Consider the following 13106-nt stretch of genomic DNA (forward strand, 5'->3'; position numbering starts at 1 on the left):
CCCGCGAGCCACAACTACTGAGCCCATGTGCCACAACTACTGAAGCCCGCACGCCTACAGCCCGTGCTCCGCAACAAGAGAAGCCACCGCAATGAGAAGCCGATGCACCATAACGAAGAGTAGCCCCCGCTCACCACAACTAGAGAAATCCTGCGCACAACAACGAAGGCCCAACACAGCCAAAAATAAAAATAAATAAAATAAATTTATTTTAAAAAAAGAAAAAAAAACAAAGACCCTCTTTGGCACATTCTATTCTTTTCACGTATTAAATCTCTTTTGCTGAAACCACAGCATTAAGATTACATAGAAAAAGACTTCTACCATAGCTAAGTAATCCTCCCAATTATTATTTACTAAATAAAAAATGTTTTAAAGCCAGTCAAAAACAACATATTAAATCTGTAACAAAATTTTCCTAACCTTATAAATGAACCAATCTATACTGTACCACAACCAGCAAAAAACAGCTCAAATGTGTTGAAGTGCATACCACTGGGATTCTAATACAGCTGAAACCATCAAGGTCATCCTTCTCAAAATGGTGTAAGTAGAGAATGAAAAAATAATCATAGCAGCTGCTTTGTCTACTGCAACCAATTTCCAAGTTAATATCATTTGCCTTGCATTAAAATTCATTCTGTGTTGATTTATCTTGCTAGTTTTGCAGCTTCATTCGATTAAACCAATGTCACAACACATTCAAAGAAAATCATTTCAAACAGCCTAAGCTAACTACAGCTTTAAAGGCCAAAAGAAGGGAAAGAAAGAAGAAAAAACAGAGACATTCATTAACTCTACTGTTTAAGTACAGACCTTCTCTGTGGCTTACCAATTATATCTCTGCCAAGTGGCATGTTAATTTCTAAAGAAGAGGTTAACAACAGTCATGTCTAATGCTATTTGTTGCTGCTGACTTAATTTTAAATAGACATGACAGAGTTCTCCCAATGACAAAATATAAAGTATTATAGCAAATCTTTCCATTAACCTTTTAAAAAATGTACAATTAAAGATAAAACCGGGCTTCCCTGGTGGCGCAGTGGTTGAGAATCTGCCTGCCAATGCAGGGGACACGGTTCGAGCCCTGGTTTGGGAAGATCCCACATGCCGCGGAGCAACTGGGCCCGTGAGCCACAACTGCTGAGCCTGCGCATCTGGAGCCTGTGCCCCTCAACGGGAGGGGCCGCGATAGTGAGAGGCCCGCGCACCGCGATGAAGAGTGGCCCCCGCTCGCCGCAACTAGAGAAAGCCCTCGCACGAAACGAAGACCCAACACAGCTAAAAATAAATAAATAAATAGAGTAGCTATTAATTAAAAAAAAAAAAAAAAGATAAAACCTTCTGTGGCACACTATCAAAAGAGAGAATAAAAAATGGATTTCCAAAAGCATTTCAGTGAAACACTTCTAAGAAGTGTTTAACAGTAATTTCTGCTTAAAATTTTGGAAAAACAATTTTAAAAAGAAGATGTATTTCTTTGGATTGCTTTTCATACAATAAATTGATAATCTGTTTTTAAGTATTTTGTCTAGTATCTCTAAGGTGATTTTAGTTATATATCTTACAAACCTTACATCAGATCACATAAGCAATTTAGTAGGTATCAAACACACACACACACACACACACACAAATGTATATTTATTGATGAAGTCTTCTGCTTAGCAGATGACCAAAAATGGACCACCTCAAGTGGTAGTGAACACTAGTAAGCCATCTTATGCAAATGTGTAAGATGAGAGAAGTCGTGACTACTTAGCAATACAACTGTTTTTAATTAAAAGTACCAGAATATTTTGTTTGACTTGATTTACTGTTTTATTGACTCAACTTATGACAGCAAAGGAGAATATGTTAACAATGCAGACGAAATTTAAAAGTTTGCTGCATCTAAAGTCACTCATTGTGAATAGCACAATGTTCTTCCAATATCTGAAACCATTATCCAATTCAGCAAATAAACTGCTCTTGTCATTTATGAACAAATAAAGTTTCAGCTTATGTCTTCGTGATTTTCACTTTGATCTACTCATTAATGTAAATGAAAATACCAACCAATATTCATGTCAGAACTATATTCATTCACCAACTGAAATCAGTTTGGCCATGGATACAAGAGTTCGGGGGTGGAGGGGGGGGAAGAAAATCAAGGAAAGTCTTCTGTTTAAAAAACAAAAAAACAATGACTATATCAAAATGCCTCGTACTTTTTTGGGAGACAGATGTCTTATCCCTTCTCTATGTTCATATTAATTCTAGATGAGCAGCCAAATATGTCTTCTTAAGCTACATAATAATTACTATAGGAATCATTTTGCAAAACATTTCATATATTAGGCCTTTCTACACATCTTCTGTTGGTGGCACAGGGCTATGTAAGAAGAAGCATTTACACCAACAGATGTAAAAGTGAAAAACGGTAACCAATAATACCAAAATATGAAATCTATAGCATATGAATTTGGATATCCTAAATTATGTCAAATCTTTATTCTTTGAGTATAGGTATAATTGGGAAAGAGGCTGAAACATACAAAACAAACTCAGGTGAATAAGATGATGATTATCGTTGTGGAAGCTAAATAACAAGTACTTAGAAAAACAAAACATTACTTAACCAATTAAAATAAAAATATAAAGGCAATGAAAGCCAACAAGGGTTTTACGACACTAATAGATGACAATATTTTTCACCGTGTAAGGTCGAAACTCATACACAAGGCCCTTTAAAAGATCCCTAACTACTTTTTGAACCTTTATTTTTGCTATTATCCTCTGTTCAGACACATGTTGTTCTCTAAAACAGCAGGTACTTTCAATTTTTGTTCCCTGTTGACACCTTTCTTCCTCCTTCCTTCCCACCAAACATGTCAAATCCTCATCACATAGTATTGAGCTCAAGTGTTCCTTCTGTGATTTCCTTGTGTGTTCTTTGACTCCTAGAGACAGATGTTTTCTCCTCCTAAGTGAGGATCTCAGAACACTTTGTACCCACCTCTTACAGCCCTTCTGTCACACAGTATGCAATGATCTGCATGTCTTTCGCAGGGCATCCCCTGAAGTCAGAAACCAGCAACAGGGTGTGTGTGTGTGTGTGTGTGTGCGTGCGTGTGTGTGTGTGTGTGTGTATGTTTTAACCCACAGTGCCTCACACAACATACAGCACTCAGAAGAAACTAGTATTTGTTCAGATTGTTGGATAATACAATTTAGAAGGGTTCACAGAAATCACATAGTGATTTTTCACTCTCAGTAAAATCACTAAGTAAGTTATAGGCAGCACAGGAACTCTTATACATTTCAGAAACTTCTTAAATGGTAAGCCTGACTGATCTAAGGATAAATTCCAAATGACAGAGTCAATGATGTCACAGAAACAAAACAACTATTATTTCCACTTTCCATTTCAATACGGAAGTATCATGAGTGCTAGGATTATGTCACTCAACATTTCTTAGGTGCTGAGTACGCTGAAATATGTTCTACCATGAGTGTTCCAGTAAAAGCCAACTTCGATGCTTGGCACTTTACATGCAGTAAGTCACTTAATCCTCACAACAACACTAGAAGACAGTTACCATTATCATCTACATTTAATACATGAGAGGTTACAAAAGTAGTCCAAATCCTAGAACACCTAGATTGACTACAGAGTTCGGACACAGTAGGGCATAATGCCTCTCTTCTAAAGACCTTAAACATATACACCCTGATCATACCAGATACTCATGTTTAGTTTTCTCATTCTTGTTAATCATTCAAAAAATGTTTAGTACAAAGTTTATAAAAACCCTCTTCAGATTCAAATTTACTTTCAGAATGAGTTCCACCTACATCACAAAGCATATCATTACCATACTCTTTTACATAACCACGCCTTGCCTTTTCAATATTGTCATCTGTCTTTTACTGATTAGGATCACTGCTTTAATAATCAACATACAGGGCTTCCCTGGTGGCGCAGTGGTTGAGAATCTGCCTGTCAGTGCAGGGGACATGGGTTTGAGCCCTGGACCGGGAAGATCCCACATGCCGCGGAGCAACTAGGCCCGTGAGCCACAACTACTGAGCCTGTGCGTCTGGAGCCTGTGCTCCGCAACGGGAGAGGCCGCGACAGCGAGAGGCCCGCGCACCGCGATGAAGAGTGGCCCCCGCTTGCCACTACTAGAGAAAGCCCTCGCACAGAAACGAAGACCCAACACAGCCAAAAATAAATAAATAAAATAAAATAAAATACTTTAAAAAAAATAATCAACATACATATCATTTTTACCTTAATCGAACCTTTTACATGAATGAAAGCCCTTATGTGATTATTAGTTCATTCACATAATTCAACTACAAATACGTATAACTTCAAAAAAGAGACAGTGAGAGCGAGAGCAAGAGAGAAGAGTATAATTATTTGAGTCAAGACTGAGCTTACAAGTGCTACCTCAGACCCTGAAGATGAGTCTAGGAGATCAAATACTTAGTAATTCTGACCACAGATTATGAATACAGTCTAAGGCTCTTTGAAATTGTTTTCTCAAGTTTTGCTGCATAAATAGCAGCCTCATACACTGTTCCAAAAGTACTAATTCAGCTCTTAAAGAGACCTGCTCTTTTTTGGCACAGATTCTAGTTCCATTTGACTTACTGGTAACTTCTTTTATATTACCCTGCTTCAATGTTCCTAAATTGTTAAGTACAACTCAGTTTACAGTGATTTTTAATTATTATATTCTATTAATATAGTACTTTTATCATCTCTTACTCTTGGTTCCTCTACGATGTTATCTTCCACATGTAACAGACTAAGAAATCTTAAGATTTTCATTGTTTAATCTGTCCCCTTGTGTTCATTTCAACTGCCATTGCCTTCGTTCAGGCTCTTGCTACTGAATGATAGCAAAATTTTACTGGTTTATACTCAGATCTCCTCTTTGGCCTTCATGTTTCTAATTACTTCTCAAATTTTGTTTTTCTTTTTTTTTAGTCTGTCCTTAAAACTGCAAATTTATACTGCTTTTATACAATCTTACAAATAAAAAGGCAAGAAAGTAATCAATCATTGTTCTATAACCCCAAACAATACAACATAGATACATTTTTTAAAACTCAATCAATTCCTTACTAAGTAATAAAGAAAAAATTGTCATACCAATATGAAACATGGAGATGGCCAAGTTCATGCTAGGTAGGCTACTTACTGATACTGTTTTTGAACTTAGGAAAAGCAGTGTTCTATTGAAGTCAAAAATTAGATTTCAGGAAGTCCCTAATTTATTATGAACTATTTTGTTCTAAAGGGCTGGGTTTATTAAGACATATAATATGCTTTCCCAATGAAATAGTTAAATTTAGTTCCAAGGCTAGTCAATGAAAAGTTCCATTTCAATGTCCATGGGGTGAAGTTAAGGCAGGTTCTATCAAAAACTATAGTAGTTTTCTGCTCAAATTGAAACCAAAAGAAGGCATATATGATGAGTTCATTTACTCACAAAATAAATTTAGGTCACCTATGATAAGCAGGCACAAAAAAGGGTGGCCAAGCTCAAGTGGTATAACCTTGGACTACTCCACACCCCATTTCATTTGCCAACTTTGGAGGGGAGAGGGTTAGGATTAGGAAGATTCTGTTACTGACTGCTTCACTCACTTCCAGGAGACACTGCTCTCCCAAAATGGGCCAAGAGAAGATCAGCACCTTGAGCTTTCCTTTAATATCTAACAGAAACACACAATAGCCCTGAGAGGCAGGTTTCTCTCCAATCTTTGTATTCTATTCCTTTGATTATTTCAGTGAGAATCTTAGAGATATGGAGGTTGATGCCTGTAATTAGGTTTCCATCTAATTCCATAAGTCCTTTGTAACAATAATTTTAACAGAGCAGATCCTAACAAACTCTTTTTGGATAAGATAAATCACAGACAAAACTTTCTATCTCAACTGAGCCTGGAAAACATTTGCTTACAAGCAATAATTCTTCCCTAAAAACAAACTCCATCTTTTAACTTGTTCTTCTAGACACTAGTCCTTTTTAATATCAAAATATATTACTTACAAAAGAAAGCATTCACATTTTAAGACTCTGAGAAGGCTTATTTTAAAAACTGTTAAATTTTGAAAAAACCTGAGCTAAACAAAATTTGTTTTCAGACTGTCTTGAAATCCTTTTTGGAATAATTTCTATTAACATCCTAAGAAATTTAGTATATCTCAGACCACAAAGAGCCTATTAAATATTTGGTACACAGTAGGCCCTCAATATATCCTTGCAGAATGAAATAAAAATGAAACTTCAAAACCAAATGTCATGAAATTGACCTTCACTAAATTGATCTGTTTAAAGTTACAAGTCAACAATAACAGTTTCTCTACCTAAAACTTAGACATGCTCTATATTACCAAATTGTACTGCTAAATTAAAAACTCCAATAGGTTAATATGTATTCTGAAATACTTCATAACGCCATTCAATAAAAATATGTATCTAACCTTCTTCAAATCAACAATCTATCTTTAAGAGTTTCCTGTATAAACTATCAAAGAAAAGAGATGTGCAGATGTTTTAAAATATTTTCACTTATAATTAAGATCATATCCTGCCAAAAATCAAGGCTTAACCTTGGTATTGAAAAGAGAGACTTAGTAGATCATTAAATTTTGACTTAACATCCATTTGTTTCTCAGAAGAACAAAGATGAAAGTAGTTTATATCGAGTCTTTCAACACAATAAGAAAGCCACAAGAGTCAAAGGAACAAAGGCTTAAGTAAAGATAACCAACTGCAATGACCCCTTTTCTCTTTTCATAACTCCTCCAAAACAAATGCCAGCTCAACAGGCAATTTGCAGATGACAATCTTGAGAAAGTGAAACTTAAGAATAACTCCATACTAACTCTGAAGCTATGACTAGCCAAATTTTATCTGCAAGCCCAAGAGAAATAAATTGAAAGGTGACTTTAAAACTCATGCTCCACCACTGACATAGACTATTTTTGTGAGCTATAGTGTGTACTGTGAAAAACATTATAAATCTACATTATTATTTATAGTTGCCGTGCTGAAATCCTACAAGCTGGAAAAAATATTTGAAAGGGCATTTACCCATCGTACAACCCTTTGACAATATGTGTCACCACGAATAGCCTAGACCCAAGACAAACCTTTTAACGCTATAATCATTCAAAATTAAAACCCATTTTAAAAACATCAGAAAATCAAAGTTATCTTCATATAACATTTCTGGGGAAAGTCTCACTACAATTTAATCATAACATATCCCAAGCTAACGGCTTCGCAATCTAATCTGTTCATGTATATACAGGCTAACTAATATCCCTAACAGCTAGACCCTGCCAATATTTGAAACTTATTCTACCACTCTGGCAGATCCTATAAAACAATTTCTCAGAACCCAAAAACAATAACCAGGCAAATTTAATGACAGAATTATTATTGACTCATTAAAACATAACATCTTTTACTTATATCAATCAGAGTTAACTCCATTCATATACTGTTTATAAGATCTTCATGGATTCAAACAAGCCCTTAATAACTGGCCACATCAACACTTTGATGGCCTGTGCATTAACTTTAGTCTTCATCCATGTCGGTCATTTTCTGAATATATGATAAACTTAAATAGTCTTAAATGATAATGCAATAGCTTTTCTCTTTCATATAACACTGTGGGCTCCTTCAAGGATAGGAATTTTTTCCTTAGTCATGATCATAAGAACCGTACTGAGTGCTCTATCCAGATACCATATATTTGTTATCTTCATTCCTCTAAATAATTCTATGAGGTAGACCTTATGATCTTATAGGCAAGGAAACAGATTCTAAAGTTTACATGTGCTCAAAGCCAATGTGATAGTCTCAATTATTTTTTGCTAATATTTATTCTAGTCCCCTTCTCATGTAGACAGAGTGACTTGATAATGCAGTTTATCAACTTCAGCACTACTGACATCTGGAGCAGGATAATTCCTGGTTGCCGGGGCTGTCCCGTGCATTGTAGGATGTTTAGAAGCAGCCCTGGCATCTACCCACTAGAGGCCACTAGTACTCCCGCCAAGTTTTGACAACCAAAAATAGCTCTAGAAATTGCCAAATGCCCCAGATGGGCAAAATCATCCAGTTGACAATCACTGAGCTAATGGAATGTTAGGGGATGGAAGAAGGGTAGAGGTCTTACACGTGTTTAAGCAATTTGGCTTGGCTTGGCTCTGACACTCCAGTGACCTGCCATGAAAAGAGCTTGCTCCAAGTAGCTGCTGCCCCTTTGGGCTGAGCCCAGCAGGAACATAAATGTAATCTAAACCCACCCAGAGCCGGCCTAGTCCAACCTCGGCTAAGCCCAATCAGCAGAACTGCAGCCAACATACAGTGTAGACTAAATAAAGAGCACAGAAATCAATGCTTGCTATTTTATGCCACTGAGTTTTAGGATAGCTTACATGGAGCACTGCTGTGGCGACTGTTGACAAATACAGCCAGGAAGGCACTAAGCCAGGATTCAAAATCTAGGCCTGAATGGCTCAAAAACCCACTATACCTCAACTATGTCAAAGAGTTTTCTCTACTAAATTAATATCCCCACCTCCAGGACGTGCTTAGTCCACAGTAGAGATGCAATAAAAGTCTGCTTTATTACTAAGTATAAATATTAATAAATGTGTAAAATTTTTAATACATCTTCAACAAGCTACTCATATTACCTCCTCATTCCCATACCATTAAGCCACTGATTCAAAAACATTGCGAAGGACACTATACGGCACTATCTAATTTCTCAAACATGTGATCTAAGACTCTTTTCTTATCAGTCCCAGAGCTATACACAGCCAACTCCAAAACAATACCTCCAAATTAACACTTACTTTTATAAATAAGTTGCTATGTGCAAACTCAAAAGGCAACATATTTTTTTAAAATTTCAGCAATATTTGAAAGAGTGAGGCTTTCATACAGATACACACAACAAATATTTATTATACATCTACCATTTACTAGACGTTATCCTAGGCAGTGAGAATACAAAAAAGGGAAAAATCCCCACCGTCATGGAGCTTACATTCTGGTAACACTTACACAGCATAATGGCATTTTCCAAGTGCTTTACATGTATTAACTCACTTATAACCCCTCATAAGCCTGTGAGAGACTATCTCCATTACAGAGATGAGGAAACTAAGGACCGGACTTGCCCAAAGTCACAATACAAGCAGCAGAGCCAGCCAGGAGTCTGAGTCCCTACTTTTGACCACTGTGCTACACTGCCCCTTTGAAGCTTTAATAAAGCATTTTTGAGTCAAACAGGATGAATTCACTCACAAAATCGAGCCTGCATACAAAAGGGGGAGGTGAGAGAGAAGCATACATAATGATCTCTAAGACATATTAAGAAAAACAGGAGTAAGAAGAATGCATATTTGTTTCATCGTGGCCAATATCTAATTCATAATTCTGAAATAAAATATTTTCCAGACTACCAAAATCTGACACACAACACACGCCCTTGTTTTATTTTGTTTAACATTATTTAATTTTTTTTTAAGATGAGATACAGTTCCTAGTACAGACTACAAAACAGTTACTATTCATTTGGTATGTATTGATAACCTCAAAGAAAAACTATATGCGGATCCCAATTTTGCCAAATTCTTTTAACAGAAATTTAAAACCAAGGTGTTAAAAAAATGATCTGGAGGACCAAAATGGCTTTATACCTGTTTCTCTCCTATGAATAACTAAATTTCTCATTTAAAAAGCTTTGATAAAATAGACACTTTTGGGTGCCAAGAATCATCCACAACTCATATACCCACCTGCCTATTTGACATGCCCACATCTGGATGTCTGACTTCAAACTCAACACCTCTAAATCAGAACCTAAGCCCCGTCCCCAAACCTGCTCTTCCCTCAGTCTTTCATAGCTCAAGAACTGGTGATTCTGTTACTCCAATCAATCGAAACCTCTGAGCTATTCCTAATTTTCCCTCACACCCCATATCCAATCTACCAGCAAATTCTGTTGGCTCCAAGTCATCAATTATGAAGGATCCAAGCATTTCTAAGTCCTCTTGTTCAAGTTCCTCCTCTGCCCCCTAGCTGGTCTCCCTGCTGTCACCATCACCCACAGCCTTTCTCCACACAGAAGCCAGAACAAATCTATTAAAACCCAACTGAGCCCACAGCACTCCCTGGCTTTCCATTTCACTCAGTAGTATCGGAAATCCCTACCGGGACCCACAGCCCCTTGAGGACAGGGCCCCTCTGCTAACTTTCTAGCCTCGCATCTTACTACACTTCCCAAGCATGCTCATGCCTCAGAACCACTGCACTGCTGATCACTCTGCCTGGAATGTGCTTCCCCCAGACGATTTCATGCCTTCCTCCCCATCACTCCATTCATGTCTCTGCATTCCCTTCATCTTATAAGAGATTCCTTGACTATAAACACATAGCTACTGTTTATCTGCTTACTCCACTTTTTTTTCCAAAGCGCTGACTGAACCTAAAGAAAATATTCATTTGGTTATTGTCTGTTTCAGCTACTGCAATGCCTGCTCCACAGGAGCAGAGACATTCAGTTCACCACCCCTACCTGCCTTCTGAAACAATGCCTGGTAAAAGCACCCTACGTGATTAGCTGTTAGCCCAGCTTATGATGACAATGTAAACAAATGAGAGCGGTGCTTCTCACACTTTAGCATGCATCAATATCATCTACAGGGCTTGGAAGGCAGACTGCTGGGCTTTAGCCCCAGAGATGCTGACTCATCTAGTCTGGGGTGGGGCGTGAACATTTACAAGTTCCTAGGAGGTGTGGATACTATAGTCCTGGGACCACATTTTGACAACCACTGAACTAGACAATGTTTCGCTCCAACACACGTGTCAACAACTGTAGTTGACCATGACAGTGAATCTCAACTGGTGGAAAAAGGACAGGAATAGAGTAAAAAGGTGCCTCCCCTTGCACCCACAATATAAAATACATCTCTTCTGACTTAGAGGATTATACAGAACATGTGTCTTTTAAGTAATGCAATATAAACATCATTCCCTGAATAGCATTTTTTTTAAAGAACGGGAACCAGGCAGATTAAGGTTATATTCTCTAACACCGTCACATGCTCTTACCTATTCTATGTTAATGGCTTGTGCTGAATCCTTATCCTTTAGAGTTCAAACAAGCAGATGAGAAGGCTGGTATCTTTTAGGAGATACTGAAACACCCAAAAGTAGTAGACTCCAATTGGGACAGCTGCCCAAATCACAATTTACCACCCCAAGGAATCATCCAATACCCAGAGTAGGTCCAGGGTGGTCATGTCTAGGTTATGTCAGTTAACCCCAGGCCTTACTCATGGCAGACTGGTCCAAAATACATTCTCTCTCCTAAGAATCTGAAGTTTGAAGACAAAATCTGAGAGGCACTGATGCCAAATTATGTTAAGAGCAAGGCTCTCAACAGGGAAGGTCTAAACTCCCACTGCTGAGATTCTCAGAACTGCCCTGGTTCCTGTCTTATATGAAGCTTTGTTCTCCAGCTATTCCTTTAACCCTCTGTACCACACCCAATTATCTTCCAACAAATCCTTTCTTTGCCTATGTTATCCAGAACTGTTTACATATTTGCAACCAAAAATACTTACTAAAAAAAAGAGTAAATGTATTAGCTTGTAAGAAAACTATATTAGAAACGCATCTTATGAAATAGCAACACTTTTTCCCCATTAACTCAACTTATGACATTTACTTCCCATCTCCAAACTACAATACTATCCATACAATCAATGCAACTTAGAGTACACTTCACATTTTTCACCTTACAATACCAACTCCTTCTTGTATTTCCTTTCAGAAAAGTCCTCTGAAACACAGCAAAAAGCCATCAATTTGCCTTTATATATTCAGTAGGTACTGGATACCTATTATGTGCCAATATTATGTGCACTGGGAATATAGCAGTAAATAACAAAAACAAGTTCTTGTTTTAAGTACCTTATATTGTGCTGCGGAGAGATAAGAAAATAAACAAATAAAAAAGAAAAATACCAGATAATAAGTGCTATTGCAGAGAAATAAAGAGACTTAAGTGAAATAATGAGTAACCAGATTGCTTTTGGATAAAATGGTCGGAGGAGGCCTCTCTGAAGTGACACTTAAGCTAAAAACTCAGTGACAAGAAGAAGCCGGCTGGTTAAGATAAACGCACAGCGAACATAAAGGTACCTGGGCGGGGCAGACTTAACCTATTCTTAACAGCCAACGTAGCTGCAGTGTGTTGAGGAAGAGGGAAAATCACTTAAGATGAGGTCAGAAATAAAAAGGACCATATCATGTAGGGCTCTGTAACAAAAGGCAAAGAGTTGGAGCCTTTTATAAATTAACTGTATAGTGTAAGGAGGCTATCCACAACAAGATACGCGGAGAATAGCTGAACAAGGAACTAAGACGAGAAAAATATTATAAGTAGTGGTTATGATAAAAATTTTAGCGCTGCAAGGAATCTTAGCTGTCATACAGTCTAACCTCTCATTTTACTGAAAGGATGACACAGCTTCGCTGAGGTCAGATCAAAGACAAGCACAAAGTTGTACTTGGTGCTCTCTGACATTCAGGCCAAAGCTCTTTCCATAATTCTTGCCTCTATTTGAAATCTAGAACCAAGTCTTTACTTAGTTCTAGACTTCCAAAGTGACACAGCAGCATTCAAATGAAAACATATTTTAAAAAAAATGTTTTTATTAAATTATCCACACCAAAGTATTGATGCCTCTAGTCCCTCACATGAAATTCTTTTTAAAAGCAGCTGACAATGCTTAAGTATTTACCATCAGATATATCTCTTCCCAAAGTATGTGAAGCAGGAAAAAAACATTGAATATAAACAAAATATACTTACATCTGGGTATTCTTTTACAGGCACATAAAGTTTCTCTTGTAACTGAACAATAGGTCCCACAGCATCAGGCAATTCTGCACTCCTTTTCTCTGTACTGCCATTTAATGTGTCATTGTACATGTCTTTCCGTACTCTGCTAATTTCTGTTAAAAGTAAAAATTTTAAATGTGTTAGACAAAAAAATATTCTTACTA

The 13106-nt window shown here is 37.2% G+C and overlaps 1 protein-coding gene across 7 annotated transcripts in view; it reads right to left on the reverse strand.

Moving 5' to 3' along the window:
- The window catches only part of QKI (QKI, KH domain containing RNA binding), a 140177-nt gene that overhangs the window by 92502 nt on the left and 34569 nt on the right, over positions 1-13106 (reverse strand). For all 7 annotated transcript variants that reach the window (XR_005022136.1, XM_036871122.1, XM_036871120.1 and 4 more), the window contains exon 2: positions 12913-13055. Coding sequence is in view for 6 of the 7 variants with exons in the window: in XM_036871122.1 (XP_036727017.1) it covers positions 12913-13055 (143 nt within the window). In the remaining variant the exon portion in view is untranslated. The remainder of the gene's footprint in view (positions 1-12912; positions 13056-13106) is intronic.

This window comes from Balaenoptera musculus, chromosome 12 (assembly GCF_009873245.2).
Source record: "Balaenoptera musculus isolate JJ_BM4_2016_0621 chromosome 12, mBalMus1.pri.v3, whole genome shotgun sequence".
In the NCBI taxonomy this organism is placed as follows: domain Eukaryota; kingdom Metazoa; phylum Chordata; class Mammalia; order Artiodactyla; family Balaenopteridae; genus Balaenoptera; species Balaenoptera musculus.